The following is a 19,442-nucleotide window of genomic DNA, read 5'->3' on the forward strand; positions in this document are numbered from 1 at the left end:
TTGACAACTTCAGTGATTTTATATAATTAAAGTTAAATAAATATATTGCAGCGGCTTTTGAAAGCAGGTGTGTATCATATTCCTTAAACTATCAAGATTTGTGTGGTGCGCATGATGCTGCCATTATTTATTCTTATTTGTCTACATATTTTATCTTCATTAACAATCTTGTTTGGTTTTATTTTGGATAACTGCTTGTAATAAATGATTTACTTTGTAATGCATATGCAAAATGTTAATTTATTATTCATATTTCATATTCAAGTGTTTGTGTGAAAATTAGCACGCATGACAGGGAGGCACCCTCTCGATCACTTAAATTTTTTCCTGATAATAAAATATCTTAAAATTGTGGTGTCTCACATACATGAGAAATGTATCTACAGAAAGCTTGAAATGTCTACTTTTAAAGGAATTGATTCAAAATGAAAGCATAATGTAATCTGTGAAGGTTGCATTCCTTTTTAAAGGTGCGTCCAAACACCAGAAGCAACCTAAGTGTTCTTTCATTGAAAAGTATGCATTTTATTTATTCACACGCTATATGGTTGAAATAATATTTTAGTTTAAACTTTAAGTGCCATTGTTTTAACCCCTTACTAGTAACCCCCCTTTTTTGGCATGGAGACCGAAATTACATACCCAAAATAAAAAGGTTTCTGCTCATGATTCTTTCTGACTAGATACATAATCAACCTTTGTTCACAAAGCTGACACTTTAAAGTTTACTGCTCAGGAATCAGAATCACTCAGACTGTTATGATAATAGAGATATATAAGCTCAAACATAAAAACAAAAATAAAAATATTAAAAACATATGTTTTAAATGTATTTAAAAAAATGTTGATGTAGGAAATTAGTTTGAAAACACAGTGTAGCTAAGGCCACAAGTCTTCCAAGACTTCATAAAAAATTTCATAATCGAATCTGTAAAACTGTGAATTTTATGAAATATTTTCTAAGGCCATGTCATGTGTGTTTTTAGAGAAGGCTAATCAGATTGATTTATGGCCCTTGTCATCTCTGTAAGATCTCACATGTAAACACTGCTGTGCTCTTTGTGTATGTTTCACTGTTAAAAACTGCCCGAATCATGATTGTATTGTTCTCACCAAACGGTTCTTTCACACCTCCGCCAAGTATGACACATTATCCGCATTATTCTTTTATCATTATTCTTTTGTTTTTATTCCACCTTTATTAGCCTTGATTGTGGTTTTTCAGGCTTTACAAAGCAACAAAGCAGCGATCTCACTTCAGTCTCTCTTTGCATTTAGCCCTTATTTATCAAAAGTCTTACTATAAAAATACAACAAAACATTTTCTTACGACCTTACGTGAATTATTGAGACAAAAATGCATTATGAAGAAGAAAAGCACCTGCTATTAGTAGCATTGGTGCTAACGTTAGCATCAAGCTACATCTGACAATTTATGAAATTATTAGTACACTTTTACTCAAAACTCACTTTAAACCCCGATCGAGTGTTTATAATAACTTCCTTTAGCGATCAGGGGTGGAATTTGGTCGTTTACTGTTGTAAAAATATGTTATTTGTAGCCTTTTTCATCGCTGCACAAGTTAGCATTTCCGATGTACATTTTCGATTTTTTTTATAAAAACGCCCCAGATCTCAAGAAATTCTCATACCAAGCTTTACTATCGTAATCGCGGGTTTATTATTCGGATATTTTGTGTGTACAGAGGTGTTTCAGTGTTGTTTTGGCCAGATAACTACCAGGAAGTGTGCAGGAAGCATGTGACACGATGGGGCGGTGTCCAGATATGAAACTGTAAGATTGACGTTTGAAAGACCCAATCAGAGTCTGAGTCACACACCGCACGAGCTGTGACTACTGCACGCACACACAGATCGCTGGGAGAGGCTGTTTATCATCTGATCGCGTAAATCCGTGGAAAATGAATAGAAATGACGATTCTGTCTGAAGAAATATGAAGTAAACATATCCATATATCTCCGCAGATATGCATCTTTGGTCTGTAAATCCTTATTGACGCTGTTCAGTGAGTCTATGTGAACACAAATAAACCGCTCTTGACGTGACTGAATATGAGTGAGTTGTGAATTTCTATTCAAAATGTGGCATAATACGGATTTATTATTTTGCACTCCTGACATAAATCACTAAATATCTGTCACTGCAACAATGTTTTATCAAAATATTGGTCAAATATCGAAGCTTGAGTCTTTAAACTTTCCATTGATGCACAGTTTGTCCAGATGAAGTAAGACAGTGATGTTTAATGTGCTGTGAAAGTGAAACAATAATAAACTGGGGCCGTCAGCGATGTTTGCACGCAAAGGGGTTAAAAAAGTGCTTTATTGACTAACGTTTCATAGAACTTCAGTTGTAATGCTTTAAAATCCCATGCCATTTGTAACTTCACAGTATTTTCACCTCCCAGATTACTAACCTTAGTAACCTTACTTAACCTAGACTCACAATTATATAATGGTAAAATTTACTCCGGCCAATGGCATTTTTTAATGACATTTATTATTATTATTATTATTTAGTTTTTTTTAATAATTGTAGCATTTATAAATGGGTGAAGCAAAACAAATATGATAACTTTTTAACTGCAGGCAGATATAGGCTTGTATTATTGGGATGGGATGCCAGGGATACCTCAGAATCTGATGCCTCAGATTCTGAGGAGCTATGTGCTGAGTCATCATCAGAGATGGATTCTGAATGATAATCAATCTGATGATGGGAATATAGTGAGTGACGATTTGGCTGCTTCACTGGCAGGCTGTGCTGTAAATTTGGAGTCTCTCTGATTGCTTTGTCTGCCCTTTTGACTATACTTAGGGTGCATCTCCCTTTCCTTCCTAAAGATGGTAGAACACTGCTTAGAACAAAAACCTCGTACAGGACTCAAATGATAACTGGTGGAGATTTTCATTACTTCGGTATACTAAATTCACTAAAGACAGCATTTGAAAACGTGGTCCAAAGTTCCTGACCAACACATTTTTAGACTGCAGTTAAATGTTGATGGCATTCCACTGTTTAACCCCTTACTAGTAACCCCCCTTTTTTGGCATGGAGACAGAAATGACATACCCAAAATAAAAAGGTTTCTGCTCATGATTCTTTCTGACTAGATACATATTCAACATATGTTCACAAAGCTGACACTTTAAAGTTTACTGTTCAGGAATCAGAATCACTCAGACTGTTATGATAATAGAGATATATAAGCTCAAACATAAAAACAAAAATAAAAATATAAAAAACATATGTTTTAAATGTATTTAAAAAAATGTTGATGTAGGAAATGAGTTTGAAAACACAGTGTAGCTAAGGCCACAAGTCTTCCAAGACTTCATAAAAAATTTCATAATCGAATCTGTAAAACTGTGAATTTTATGAAATATTTTCTAAGGCCATGTCATGTGTGTTTTTAGAGAAGGCTAATCAGATTGATTTATGGCCCTTGTCATCTCTGTAAGATCTCACATGTAAACTTTCCTGTGCTCTTTGTGTATGTTTCACTGTTGAAAACTGCCCGAATCATGATTGTATTGTTCTCACCAAACGGTTCTTTCACACCTCCGCCAAGTTTGACACATTATCCGCATTATTCTTTTATCATTATTCTTTTGTTTTTATTCCACCTTTATTAGCCTTGATTGTGGTTTTTCAGGCTTTACAAAGCAACAAAGCAGCGATCTCACTTCAGTCTCTCTTTGCATTTAGCCCTTATTTATCAAAAGTCTTACTATAAAAATACAACAAAACATTTTCTTACGACCTTACGTGAATTATTGAGACAAAAATGCATTATGAAGAAGAAAAGCACCTGCTATTAGTAGCATTGGTGCTAACGTTAGCATCAAGCTACATCTGACAATTTATGAAATTATTAGTACACTTTTACTCAAAACTCACTTTAAACCCCGATCGAGTGTTTATAATAACTTCCTTTAGCGATCAGGGGTGGAATTTGGTCGTTTACTGTTGTAAAAATATTCGATTTTTTTTTTATAAAAACGCCCCAGATCTCAAGAAATTCTCATACCAAGCTTTACTATCGTAATCGCGGGTTTATTATTTGGATATTTTGTGTGTACAGAGGTGTTTCAGTGTTGTTTTGGCCAGATAACTACCAGGAAGTGTGCAGGAAGCATGTGACACGATGGGGCGGTGTCCAGATATGAAACTCTAAGATTGATGTTTGAAAGACCCAATCAGAGTCTGAGTCACACACCGCACGAGCTGTGACTACTGCACGCACACAGAGATCGCTGGGAGAGGCTGTTTATCATCTGATCGCGTAAATCCGTGGAAAATGAATAGAAATGACGATTCTGTCTGAAGAAATATGAAGTAAACATATCCATATATCTCCGCAGATATGCATCTTTGGTCTGTAAATCCTTATTGACGCTGTTCAGTGAGTCTATGTGAACACAAATAAACCGCTCTTGACGTGACTGAATATGAGTGAGTTGTGAATTTCTATTCAAAATGTGGCATAATACGGATTTATTATTTTGCACTCCTGACATAAATCACTAAATATCTGTCACTGCAACAATGTTTTATCAAAATATTGGTCAAATATCGAAGCTTGAGTCTTTAAACTTTCCATTGATGCACAGTTTGTCTAGATGAAGTAAGACAGTGATGTTTAATGTGCTGTGAAAGTGAAACAATAATAAACTGGGGCCGTCAGCGATGTTTGCACGCAAAGGGGTTAATAGCAACTCTGTACAATTTTGGACAATACTTGGTATTCTTCAAGACTGTAAAGTAAAGAGGCCCTTCGTAATCGGACTGTTCTATGGTAGTTCTAAACCAAAATCTTTGAACGAATATTTGAAAGATCTTGTAAGTGAATTGAAAAGGCAAATGGTTCTTTTTAAAAGTTACTTATGTTGTATGTGATGCATCTGCTAGGGCTTTTATCAAAGCCATCAAGTCACACTGGCCACTCTGTCTGTGGTAAATGTACTCAAACTGGCTTGTATCTCAAACACCGAATGACCTTTCCTGAAATTAATGCCCCATGTAGGACAAACCTCTCTTTCTGGCAGATGATAGATGAGGACCATCATGTTGCCAAGTCTCCTCTAATAGAAACAAACATTGACATGGTTGGTGGTTTTCCTCATGACTACATGCATCTGGTTTGTCTTGGGATGATGCGGAGACTTTTAGATCTTTGGCTGAGTTCTGGGCCACTCCGTGTTCGATTATATTCCCGGCTGAGTCAAGTAATTTCAGATTCTCTTGTAGGGTTGAGATTTTACATAACTTCTGTTTTGCACGTAAACCAAAGACCACTAACACATAGACTGAGGTGGAAAGCTACAGAACCTAGGCAGTTCTTGTTATACACTGGTCCAGTGAGCCTTTGTAATGTCCTGGCCCCACCAGTGTACAGCCATTTTATGCTTTTGTCAGTTTCTGTTTATATTCTTCTCAGTAAGAAATTTAGCTTGGTTGTTGAAAATAAGAATGTGTTCTTTAAAGAATAGTTCCCTTAAAAAAAAATTCTGTTATCACTTAACCCCTCTATGGCATGACTTTTTATTTTGGGAGTGGGAGGGGGGGGGGGTATGTTAATATATCCATTATAAAATGTGCTACAAGGGTACTAAAACAGCAAGGTTTTCTATATAAGTGGAATAAGGAAAACGTAATATATTCATTAGAACATGTTTTATTTTGACAAACATCAATAACAAATGGTTCCAACCAATTAAAAAAAACAATGAACAATCAAATAAACAAACTACTACTAATTACAAAACCAAATGTTTCTAACATTTTATATAAACATATTGTAACACTTATATATTAACCAACATCCGAATGATTATGTGTGTGTGAATGTGTGTTTGTGTGGTTTTTTGGGATATTGTTTGAATCAGAGCTTCTCTTTTTGACAAAGCATACTCTGTTTTCCTTATGTGTGAAACCTCAGAAAGCAGTTGCTGGTGGATGTAAAACAGAGGTGAACATCACATTTCCGGCACTTGGCTTTTGGTGTACCTGTGCACCCTGGTACCTTGAATCTCCCCTTCTTTTCAGCCATAATGATCCATTGGGTTGTGGCATCCAGGTGCACATCAGGGACTGGAATTGGAGCAGCTGGTCCTTTTTTCCTCTTTTCCTCATACTCACCAGCAATTGTGGAACAGGGGCGACCTTTCTTGTGCTCCAGGCTCTTTCCACTTTTGCATAGGGCTTCAGCAATGTAGGATTTGAAGGTATACAGCTTCATATGTTCATTCTTTCTCATTCCAGTACCTTCAAAATCTCTTCGGTAGAGCAGCCATGTGGTCACGATGATCATATCCAGAACGTGGAACACCAGCCGGTGGCACCACTTCTTTGATCTGATTTTGATCCGATACAGTGCAAGCAGTGAGTCAAGAAGATCCACCCCACCCATATTCTTGTTGTATTCTTTCACCACAGCAGGGCAGGGGACTTTGGTGATCATCTTTTGCTTGCCATCCCACCTGTCAACCTCGGTGACTGGGTGGGCTCCAGTGTAATCACTGAGAAGGTTTACAGCATACAAGGTGGTTTCTCTCACCATGGCCATCTTCTGTTCAAAAGATCCACGTCCTGCTGTTTTCAGCTCAGCATCGCACATCAAGTTGACACCTGGTAGTCTGTTGCCACGAACAGTACCAGTGCAGTGAATTCCCTGCTGAGCCAGTGTAAGTACAAGAGGGACACTCGTAAACCAGTTGTTGAAAAAAAACCTTGTAGTTCTTATGCTTGGGTATAGTCTGTGCAAGGTGGAGGACAACGTTGCCACTTGCTCCCATGTCTGCTAGCTCAGGGGGTTGTACAACTCTCCCTGTGTAGATTTCCAAGTTGTACGGGACACCATCAGAGCCAACCAAGACCAGAATCTTGTAGCCCCATTTCTTTGGTTTTGATGGCAGATATTGCTTCAGTCTGTTTCTTCCCTTGAATGGGACCATCTGCTCATCAACAGCCAGCTTCTCACTCATTGGGATTGATGTCAATTTTGAAGTTGATGAGTAACCAGTGGTCGGATCTTGTGGAGTGGATCATTAATATCCTCATGTCTTTCTTAATTTTTATTGAAGTGCAGGTGTTTTTTGATGGCCTCCCATCTATTCAGTGTCATGGTGTCCGCTACTTGGGATATTCTACAGGCTTTGTTCCAAAACATGCGGGTGCCTGGTAAACCAAACAATGACATGTACACCACAATCCCCAGGAACTGCTCCAATTCTTTTATGGTGAGGTTAAGCGGCTTGTTTGCATCACATTGTACAATAAGTTCCAGAATGTCTTCAGAGAAAAACTGCTTGAAGTACTGGAGGGGGGGACATGATATCATCAGATCTTGGAAGCAGGTCCTGCTATTCGGGGTAAGCATTGAAGTGTGCATTGTGAGGTGTTCTCCATCGGGGTAGGCGTGGAACATCAACCTCTTCTACTTCATCTTCATCCTCAGACTCTTTGTCATTGTCAAGAGACAGGTATTCTCCTAAAAAAGACAACAGGAAGCATGTTTGTCATATGTGACCAATCACGGAAAGTAGGGACACAAGTCGGTTCTGGGGCATCTTGAGTCATTCAAAGAAAGTGTTTTCTGAAAGTGTAGTCTCCAAGCTTTCCAACGATGTGTAACACATGGAAATTTGATAATATTTGGAGAAGTTGTGGCCATTTGAAGGTAGGCACTCAAAAAACCTCAAAAAGCAGAAAATAGCCTTTAAAGACAGTGCAGTTCTCACTGCTGCGAGTGACAATGGGGCTCATTAACATCTCATTTAGATAAGCCATACCCCCTGCATAGCAACGACAGACACAACGGGAAGAATCAGACCGCATATTATTAATAATAAAGGAGAATGTGCATTGTAAATGTAAGTAATTTATCTTTTTTGACTTTTATAAAAATTATTTAGAGGCTGAAATATGTGAGTTTTATGTTTTCATAAAAAATCTTTAATCTTTTTCAAATGTGGCCATCATTTTTAATGTTATTATTTTAATGTTTATGTAAACAAAAATTACATATTGATGCTAATTTTATTTGTTATTTGCTGGTTTTCTACATAAAACTTGGTGAATTGATTTCATTGTGTAGCATTAGGACTTTTTTAACAGGATTCTGTGATAACCGATGAGCTAGCTAATAACAATAGGTAGATATGGGAAGGTCTAAACATGGACTAAACGTGAGATAACGTGAACGTGTTCTTAGAATGAACACAAAACGACAAACTTTGATGTTTATGGAAACTCACCCCATAAGAAACAGAAAAGTATTCTTGCAGATCCGAAGTTAGCACTGTGCGTCTGTTTGCCTCTAAATGTTACGGATTTTCCCCATTTCTCTGTCTTTATCCCCATCAAATGTTACTATCGAAATAGCCTCTGATATCTTACGGTCCAACTCGTCTGACGCCAGTCCAATAGATTCTTCCTCTTCGTCATCTTCGCTCAGTTGTAGATTAAGGATATTATACAGTCTTATTATGCCGCTTTCATCGTCACTCAGATCGTCTTCAGAATCAGTGAGCGCTTGTTTATAAGCATCCGGATTGTCGAAGAAGTACTTCAAAGCATTTTCGGTGTAACGACCATGGTTTAGCTCATCTGCGTCCATCTCCGTGGCGTCCATCTTCATTGAATTTTAATATCAGCTACAGCCAGCCAGAGCGCTGCATACTAAGTAGCCACGCTTCCCTTGGAGGGCGGGGGCAATAACAAAAGAAACAAAAGCCGGCTTATCCAGTATGGAAATACAGACAGACAATGAAACGCCCCTATTGCGTGCTAGAATCTCTGACAAACTAGCTGATTTCAACCTCAAAATGTACGCTTTTAAATATACCAATACTGCTATCTCAAACACGGAGAGGCTTCTTTGTGATATCAACTAACAGATTCTGCAAAAAAACGAAAATCACCAATTTTGAAAAAAAAAAAAACGCTTTTTTGACAAAAATGTCAGATAGAACCTTATAATTCCAAGGGGACGATATACCCTTCATCATACAATGACATGCGTGCAAACAAACACACACACACGATACTTTGCTGACTGACCCCTAACTGACCCCTGACCTCCAAACTGTCCCTCAAACCTGATTCAGGGATCCAGTCTTCATGACTCTCCTCAACCTCACTGTCCTCATTTTCACTCTCCTCAAGCTCACTGTCCTCACTGTCAGAAGGAATGACCCTAACTGCTCTATCATGTTCCTTTCGCCCGTAAAATTACTATGTGTACTGTTAATAAATAAGAGAGATAAAGTTTGCCAGAAAACACTACTCATTTAGCCAGATTATGAGATGATAGACACCATAATAATAATAACATAAATTGCACATATATGATGCATTCACAGAGCTTCCCAGGAGGACTTGAATGCACCATGTGGACCTAATTTTGCATCCGATCACATCTCCCCAATTTAGCATATTGCCCGAAAAAAAAAGTGGTCTAACTGCACAGTGTTGCCCTGAGGCAACAAACAAACAAAAAAACACAGAAAGACAATCTGGAAAATCTTTAAAGTTAAGCTTTTTTTTACACAACAGGTATTTCTTTCATGTTTAACCCCAATAAATAAATGCGATACGTAATATTTAATGTCTCACTATAAGTTTTGCGCTTTATCAACCAAATTAAGAAAAACAGATTTTTATTGCAGAAGGAAAATTATTGATCATGTTTAGAATATCTGTGGATTCTATCAACTTTTCTATTTGTATACAATGTTATAAAATGTATAAAAAGTTTTATAAATTATGCTCATGTTTATTTTGTTTATGTACTTTCACACAGTAAGCCCGGTAAATTACTGTAAAATTACCAGTAAAACTTTTCCACTAAACACAGAAAGGTGCTGTTCAAACATGCAATGACGTTCTTTCTTTTTACCAGTAAGATACCATTCACACATCAGTACCAGAATACTAGTAGCCTCTGATGTTAGTTCACCCAAAAATGTAAATTATTTCATTCCATAATGTCATTCTGAACCCATAAGACCTTTGTTCATTTTTGGAACACAAATGAGGATATTTTAGATGAAATCTGAGATGTTTCTGAACCATCCATATGCAGCGATGTCATTGCAACTTTCAATGGCCAGAAAGGTAGTAAAAAATTTGTTAAAATAGTCCATGTGACTACAGTGGTTCAAGTTTAATGTTATGAAGCGACGAGAAACTTTTTGTGTGCAGTTTTGGGATTATTGACATAGCAGTCTACAGGTGGTCAGAAACCTCTCTGATGTTTTATCATAAATGATGCGAATTGGGCGACGCGTTTGCCGCAAAACGTCTTCTGCGCAAAATTTGAACTCATGTGGAAGATTCACATGACGCTTTGTTGCGCCAGCCAATCAACGAAGAGCTAATTGATACATCCGGTCTATCACTGTTTTCAAAAATGGAGGAGATGCTAATTGTTGCTGTCTGGGTACCCAGACACGTCGGCGTTTGTTTGGCTTTCCTCCATATTTGGAACTTCCACAACAAGTACAGAGCAGGAATATCTTTTATTTCAGACATGACGGAAATGTATGCCAGAAAGAAATTGTGTTGTTTTTTTTTTATTATTATATAGTGTAGCGGACACGCGAATGGATTCAAAATGTTCAAGCATCTAACTAGATGTGAAAGACGCGTATTTGACGCTCTATTCGCGTTCAGTGTGAACACACCATTACAGGTTTGGAACGACATAACAGTCACAAATTAAAGGCAGAATTTGGGTGGACTATCCCTTTAAATACTGAACCGCTTTTTTTCCATCCACCTGGATGAGAAGTGCTTTAGTTTCATCTGTCCAAGTTGACAACATTATTTTAATGTTAACGTTAATTTACCAGTATTTTACCAGTAAAGAATGTATGTGTGAAAGGGACTACTTAGGCTATGTGGTTGTCATTTAGTCTTACATGTGTTTTAGACAACTATGAAGATGCCAGGAAAAAGCTCCCTGAAGCACAACTCTTCTCTGACATCTGATACAGAGCGTGGGGCTAAAAAAGCTAGACGAATTATGTAAGCAAACATCTCTTTTCCAACATGAGTTTTTTATTCTTTTATGAGTTTATTTTATTGTTTTTCTAAAATTTTAAATAGAAAATATATCTTTCCGACCATGGCAATAGTAACCTTGTGTCAATTTCTATTTTTCTATGAAATGAAGAGCTTCAGATTTCAAAACTTTAAACTTTTGAGTGACAATGATGATGAAGGGCAAAATTTTAAAGCCACCAGCATTTCAAACATTTAGTCAATCAACTCAAAGCCCCTCTTCAGCAAAACAGCAGCCTCCTCTCTGCCAGCTAGCTAGTCAGCCACCAGCAAGTGACCAATCCCCTTCCTACTACCTGGCTAGTCAGCCACCAGCAAGTGACTAATCCCTGTTTTACAAGCCAGCTATTCAGCCACCAGCAAGTGACCAATCTTAGTTCTACAAGCCACCAGCAAGTGACCAATCTTAGTTCTACAAGCCACCAGCAAGTGACCAATCTCAGCTCTACAAGCCAGCTATTCAGCCACCAGCAAGTGACCAATCTCAGCTCTACAAGCCAGCTATTCAGCTACCAGCAAGTGACCAATCTCAGTTCTACAAGCCAGCTATTCAGCCACCAGCAAGTGACCAATCTCAGTTCTACAAGCCACCTATTCAGCTACCAGCAATTGACCAATCTCAGTTCTACAAGCCACCTGTTCAGCCACCAGCAAGTGACCAATCTCAGTTCTACAAGCCACCTATTCAGCTACCAGCAATTGACCAATCTCAGTTCTACAAGCCACCTGTTCAGCCACCAGCAAGTGACCAATCTCAGTTCTACAAGCCAGCTAGTCAGCCACCAGCAAGTGACCAATCCCAGTTCTACAAGCCACCTAGTCAGCCACCAGCAAGTGACCAATTTCTTTTCTACCAACCAGCTAGTCAGCCACCAGCAAGTGACCAATCCCTGTTTTACAAGCCAGCTATTCAGCCACCAGCAAGTGACCAATCCCAGTTCTACAAGCCACCTAGTCAGCCACCAGCAAGTGACCAATTTCATTTCTACCAACCAGCTAGTCAGCCACCAGCATGGAGCCAACCACCTTTTCAACTGCTAGCTAGTCAGCCACTGCTAAATCACCAACTATCTCTCTTGCAGCTAAATAGCCAGCCAAGTTTAAATTACTTGCAGCCAGCAGGCTCAGAATCTGGTATAAGGAGAAACCAACCACTACAACGCATGTTATACAATTGTGCAACTTTAAACTATACTCTTGATTAATATCTACGATGAATGTTTGTAGAGCAGAGGTCGGCAAGTAACTTTGGCCACGTGACACTATTTTTTTTAGCCAGTAGATGGCGGGCCAGCTACACGGAGTAAATTAAAATAAAAAATAAAATTGTGATTGTGATGATCGGATCAAAAAATTGAAAAAAAATCTAGTACTGGATTAGACAAATTTTATTTTTTAATTTAACACCTTAGGCATATATCAATGAAATCATTATAAACAGATCAAGTACTATTGTGGTAGCCTAAAAGATTAAAGCCATTTTAATAAAAAATAGCAATCAGTCCTCATTCGTTTATACTCCGACTTTTGAACTTTATTCCTTTTTTTATTATTATTTATTTAGGACATACACACTTAAGGTTTAAGGAGGTCTACGTGGGACTGTTTATTTTTTTTTTCATCCCGGTCCCACAAGGTTCTATTCAGCAACCGCTTAAAATACACTCTGTGTTTACCTGCATTATTTCCCGACCAGACTGGTCCGTAAAATTTTGATTTTGTTTCCATTCAAATGTCTCTAACGAAAAGATAGAGATTAAGTAGCCTATAACAATTATAAATGCTATACAAAAATTGTGTTCATGTCAATATAAATATTATTTTAACATTGTAAGCTACTGTCAGCAGAGAAAAAAAAATGTCACAGAAAAAAAAAGAAATATAAATAACAAATTAAATAGGACAAAGCCTATCACTCAAATTTCTAAGAAACAAAAACGAAAACCATATTGCCCTACTGACAAATGAAGTAGGCTATTTTCTGCCAAACAATTTCAAACATGCGTACAAAAAAAGAATGTTGTTGACCAACAATGGTTTCAGTATGTAACGCTGTCAGAGTTTTAAGTCTGCCCAGGATGAAAAGACAACGGCAACGCCAACGGATGGTAGTTTCACGAGTCTTTATATAATTCCTCTCCGTTAAATGCACTCTTCACATACATGTCATAGAGCGAATATTAACAGGGGAAAAACACTCTGAAAACACGCTACAAATAAGAGTAGAAAGTAAACACAATAAATCAAAGGAGCAGTCGGCATACAACATTCATGTCATGAACATTATAACATTAGGTGGCCGTTACAAGTAGCAAACCTCAGAGCAAGCTCCTCAGAGCAAGGTGTACAGGTTTGGCTAAATGAAGTGTGGATAGATGTCGGGAGTGGGCTATTGTCAGTCAGACCACCCGCTCCGTCCAAAGGTAGCCTACACCAGAGTTTTGACCGCTACCATCTTTATACTTTAAAATGTAATCCCGCCACATGATTCCTTATCAGCGTTTCACATAGTATGCAGTGAAATCGCCGCGCGACTATGAGTTTTTTCAAGTAGTGGAAGCATTCAAGTTGTGCAGCATTTAATTCAAATATTTTTTATCAGGTAGCCTAATACATATTATTTACCATTGTGTTATACCCGAATAAATAATAATTATAACAGAAGTTGCATTTGTTTTTTCATTTTACACAAATGCATCACTTCCCTTCAGGAGGCCTTTATTTACCCCCCTAGAGCCATGAGGATTACTTTAATCATGGATAGATGCACTTTTATGGACTTCAAAACAGAAACTGCCATTGGAGGAGACGGGACAGTTTTTTTATTATAACTATGATTGTATTCATCTGAAAGAAGAAAGTCATATACACCTAGGATGGCTTGAGGTAAATCATGGGCTAATTAAAATTTTTGGGTGAACAATCCCTTTAACTCTTTTTAACATCAAGGTGTCCTGCACATTATTCTCTCGTACATGTTTCATCGCTAAAGTTTCAATATTGCTGTGCTACGCATATGTTTTAGGGATGCTCATTTCGGTTAATTTTCCCAACCGACAACCGCCACTCATTATCCGATTATTAACTGCTAACTGCTAAAATTATAATATTAAATTGGCATTACATAAAAATAAAATTGTTGAGTGTCTGTGACCCCTAAAAAAACATTGAATTAGTTTGAAGCGTTGAAAAAACGCTATTTTTTTCCCATCAGACTACATTTTTTGGCCAAATAAAAAACGTAACACGTCTACATGATGTGGGGTTAGTCTGGAGCGCAGCCTGTTCAGTTCGACTCGTGGCAGAAAACCCCCTCTCTGATGGTTTGACCGGGAATACAGAGATCACGTCTCGCTGGAGTGGCCAGCTTCGGGAAGGGCCTTTCATTTGCCTGTGGATGTTTGCATGGTTATTGCACTACTGCTTTATTTTTAAAGGACAAGTTCGGTATTTTACACTTTAAGCCCTGTTTTCAGATCGTTTCTGATGAAATACAACGGTTAGAATTGAAATTTGTACAGATGCTGCTGACACAAGATTTTTAGGTTTTTGTGGTATCAAACCCCCCCATTGTGAAGGTGATACCACAGAAACCAAAAATTCTTTATATTTTCTGCATATTTTGCAAGTAACTTCATCGCCATTTCTGTTGAAATGTTGCCACACAGTAGCCTACTTTTCGCTGGCTTCATTTGGCTTGCTCAGCGAAATATGTCTGTAGGCGCGTGTGGCTGCGTGTCAGTCAGTTAACAATTGAATTTATATATTTATATATATATTTTTTAACCATGCAGCAATAAATAAATTTATATAAATTTTTATATATATATATATATATATATATATATATATATATATATATATATATATATATATATATATATATATATATATAATATACATATTATTATTATTATTATTTTTTTTCATTTAATTGATAGTATTACTCGGTCAAATTTTTTTTATATTATACTAACTAGTGCAAATTGCCAGTGCAAAATCAGTTTTTGTGTGTGTTTTTAGTAATTGTTGTAGATTTGGTGTGTTTGAGTGCTCATTGTTACATTACACAGCAAAAATTTTGTTCATATGTGCATGGTAGAAAGCAAATACTGATACTGACGTAATGACATACAATAAATATGGATTCAGGCAGCAGGCTGCACAGTGAACCGTATTGGCAAAAGCCAATTTCTGCTTCTTTTACCAATATATTTAACGATTTGCATTTCTAATTCAAACAACGTCAAACTTGGCACTGCACTTACTTGTGCACGTAGCAAGACACCGGTCAAGCTTGAAATCCATTGGACTTATGGTTCGAGAGATATGCGAATAACACACACACACACACACACACACACACACACACACACAGACAGACAGACGTTCCTTTTAGAGATGTTCCTTTTTTTTTACATTTATAGATAGATATATGCTATATATTGTCATATATGTACGGTATGGGTTGGGCGATGACAAGAATTTCCATATTACAAACCTAGAAAATGTTCTCAGGAGTATGTGATTAGTTTATAGTTAATTTTTTTAATATAACAGCATTTTCATTGTAGGGTGGTCTTTTTAAAATATATAAATGTCAACCACTTACACGGTTTGTTTTGTTTTCTTCTTTTTTTTCTGAGATTACCTATCTGGGTCTGGTTGGTGGCTTTGACCTTGAAAGACACCGCCTGGAGAGTGCTGAAAGCCACTTTTACAACTGCTTTGGCACGTGGTATGAATTGGAGAGGAGTCAATGGGAAGATTGGTGTCCAACGACTGGTTGTTAAGGAAGTTATCATTTGTAAGAACTTTTTTTTTTATAAGTCATTCTTATTTGTATAGCACTTTGCACAATACACAACTTTTCAAAACCCCTCTACAGAACATCGTATTGTAAATTCTGTTATCTCAGTAATAGTAATAGTCACAAATGCATGGTTTGGTGCTTAAATACCCTAAACACCTTTTCTCTTCCTGCTAAATGCATAAATGTAATTAACAATACAAATAATCAATGTATGAGTCAAACTCACAAAAATTGCCAAAAGTTTATTTTCCAAGCATCAGTTATTATATCCACGTAGGGCTGCCCTCGACTAAATATTTTTCTAGTTGCGCTGCATCACAGTTAATGCTTCTCTGCAAGCGCTCTAAGTTTGAGCCGCTTATAATTTGCATTTGGAAAACGCAATGAGCACCAAACATCTGTAATTAGAATCATATATAAATCTGTTGTGAACAAAGAGAAACGTCTCTGGTTTTCTGCAAAAAATAAAAGCTCAGTGGTTTGAAAGCAAGACATCATAAATGTTAGTATTGTAATTTTAGTTTTTCTGTAAAGAGAATAGAATATTATTGTAACATTATTATTATTATTATTATGAATACATAAGTTCCCTTTTTTTTACAGTACAATAGTGCATATAATTGCAATATTCAGTCCCTCCAGTTTTTCACGATTCCACGTTCGCTTAATACAACGCAAAATCAACAAAATGTCACATTTTTTTTGCAATCCTGCATCCTAATTTAACCGCAAAATACTCACAAAAATGAAAAAGACCTCATAAAACATTCAATTATAAACACCCAATTGAAATATCTCTAGTTTTAATTAAAGTTTCAATGCATTACATGGATACAGATGTTGCGCATGCATGATGTCTGTGATCGGTCTTTCAGAAACAGATCTGTGGAATCATAGGAATTGCAAGCAGCTAACCATGTCAGAGATGGCTTCAAGGATGACGGCCACTGGACATGATCGAAATGAAGCAAGCAAAAGTGATTCTTGTATTTTATATTGCTGTGTGGCATGACGATTTAAAGGACAAGTTTGGTATCTTACACTTAAAGACCTGTTTACAGATAGTTTCTGATTAAATAGAACGGTTAAGATTGAAATTTGGACAAATGCTGCTGACATGAGAATTTCACAATGGCTGCATAGGTGCACTGGCATAATCCTTCCTTAAAACGCATTAAACTTTCGTTTACAAATACATGAAACTCACCGAGTGGTCAGGGATGTGCACTAATATGCTCACACAGCATCTGTCCAAATTTCAATCATCAGAAACGATCTGTAAACGGGGCTTTAAGTGTAAAATACTGAACTTGTCCTTCAAGTGCAGTAATACCACAACAAAAACTAATTTCAGCCATTCAAGTGATGGTCTGTCTCTGACTGAGTGACTGCCTGACTACAGTAGGATGTGTGTGTGTGTGTGTGTGTGTGTGAGTGTGAGTGTGTGTGTGTGTGACTGGCAGCGTGTCACCGCCGGTCAGCGTTAGAGTTTTGAATTCTCTTTAAAGAGCTTGAACAACTACACATAGCTACAATTACTTCAAAATATTCATCTTGGTGTGTATTTATGTTAAACAATCAGTAATAACTGATTGGGAGGTTTGTCATTACTGTAGTAAGTCTTAAAGTGACAGTAACCTAATTTACCTGCTGTTGTTAATAAATAAGCTTTATGCATTTTGTTTGTATCATATATGACTATTGTGCATCTGACATAATACTATTATGGTAAATGTGATGTCCTAATTATAAAATGTAAAAATTTCAGGAAATTAACCCCACAAATTAGTCATTTTGATCGCAAAAATCACCCCCAAAAAATCCTGGAGGGACTGAATAGTAAGATATCTATTTACCAATTTAATTAAAATAATAATAATTACAGGGGATGGGGTTAGCTATTCTTGTTTTCCCTCTTTTTTTGTCATTAGCTGATCACATCCCTGGCTCACTTAAGTGACTTCAATTTTATTTATTTATAAGTTGTTTTGGTTTTGCTTATTTTTATATATTGTCAATCAATAAATCAATCAATAAAGCTATAATCAATATTTTTGCTTGAGATTATCATACTGTCAAAGTCTCATACCAGCACATGCCTACAACTCTGTATTTAGTTCATTATCACTGTGTATTTAAGTTCCTCCTTGCATTCAGTACTTGGCTGTTTGTGCTTGCATGCTGTCTCACATCATTGTGTTTGAGTTTATTTTGTGTTATTAAAAACACTTCTATTTGAATTTTCTTCATCGTCTTTGGACTTAAACGTGACATTTATGCTATCTGTGTTGGTGTGTTTTTACATTAAAGTGTTCATGTCTTTTTCAAAGCAGAATACATGCAGTGTCGTAAATTCTAATTGGTTGGTGAAAAAGTATTCTAAAAAAATATTCTAAAAACAAAACCTAAATTATTTGTCATAAGAAAACTTAAGGTATTATTATTGACCCACAAACTGAAAAATACAATTTGCAATTTCTTTTTGAAAATGTATTGGAAATGATTATTTTTTTTCATGCAGTGGTTAAAAGTTGCGATTAAATATTAAAAGAAACAGTTTATTTTTATTTTTTTTCTTCTATTATGCTCCAGCAGCACTGGCTTCCAGCTTCCAGCTTCCAAGGGAAGTCGTGACCTAATGGTTAGAGGGTTGGACTCCCAATCAAAGGGTTGTGAGTTCTAGTCTCGGGCCGGCAGGAATTGTGGGTGGGGGGAGTGCATGTACAGTTCTCTCTCCACCTTCTATACCATGACTTAGGTGCCCTTGAGCAAGGCATCGAACCCCCAACTGCTCCCCGGGCGCCGCAGCATAAATGGCTGCCCACTGCTCCGGGTGTGTGCTCCGGGTGTGTGTTCACAGTGTGTGTGTGTGTGTTCACTGCTCTGTGTGGGTGCATTTCGGATGGGTTAAATGCAGAGCACAAATTCTGAGTATGGGTCACCATACTTGGCTGAATGTCACTTCACTTCAGGTTGTATTGCTTCTAACATTATTTAAATTTATCTTCATTGCAGGTGCAGTCAGGCAGAATCCCCTTACTGAAAAAGCCTCAAATAAAAGACATTGAATTCAACATCATTAAATGGTTGCACCTTGCTGGAGACCGAGAGGGGGGAGGAGGGAGCGATTGAAGAAAGGCGAGCCCCAACAAAACATTGCCGAACCTCATTAGAGATGTCCCTGCACATCAACACACATCTCAACTTACCTTTCAAGTTTCTTTTACTTTATCAATTTCTCTTTAAAGTTCTCTGTACAAGTTACTAAGTTCTCTGTACAAGTTACTCTGATTTTTTTTATAACTCTCAGAGTTGAACATAACATTAATACATGCTTTAAAACATAAATTTTGGTGTAAAAAATAAAGAGTCTAAGACTCTTTGAATGTTATTTATATTATTAATATATTCTTAATGTTTTCAACTGAATTCCACCTTAAATTATTAAGTACAACCGAGTAGCTGTAATATTTATTCTTAAATGTATTCTTAAATGTTATATTTATTCTTAAAGCTGTAATTATTTGAACACTTGTTTAA

General features: G+C 36.9%; 1 protein-coding gene across 1 annotated transcript; it reads left to right on the plus strand.

Moving 5' to 3' along the window:
• The first annotated feature begins 7,191 nt into the window (after window positions 1-7,191).
• On the plus strand, window positions 7,192-12,179 carry LOC113091513 (repetitive proline-rich cell wall protein-like). Its single transcript, XM_026257084.1, has 4 exons — window positions 7,192-7,263; window positions 7,441-7,506; window positions 11,500-12,088; window positions 12,172-12,179. Exons 1-4 carry the CDS (start codon window positions 7,192-7,194, stop codon window positions 12,177-12,179), a joined length of 735 nt encoding a protein of 244 aa, XP_026112869.1.
• Window positions 12,180-19,442: the final 7,263 nt, after the last annotated feature.

Source organism: Carassius auratus, unplaced genomic scaffold, assembly GCF_003368295.1.
Source record: "Carassius auratus strain Wakin unplaced genomic scaffold, ASM336829v1 scaf_tig00214205, whole genome shotgun sequence".
NCBI lineage: Eukaryota > Metazoa > Chordata > Actinopteri > Cypriniformes > Cyprinidae > Carassius > Carassius auratus.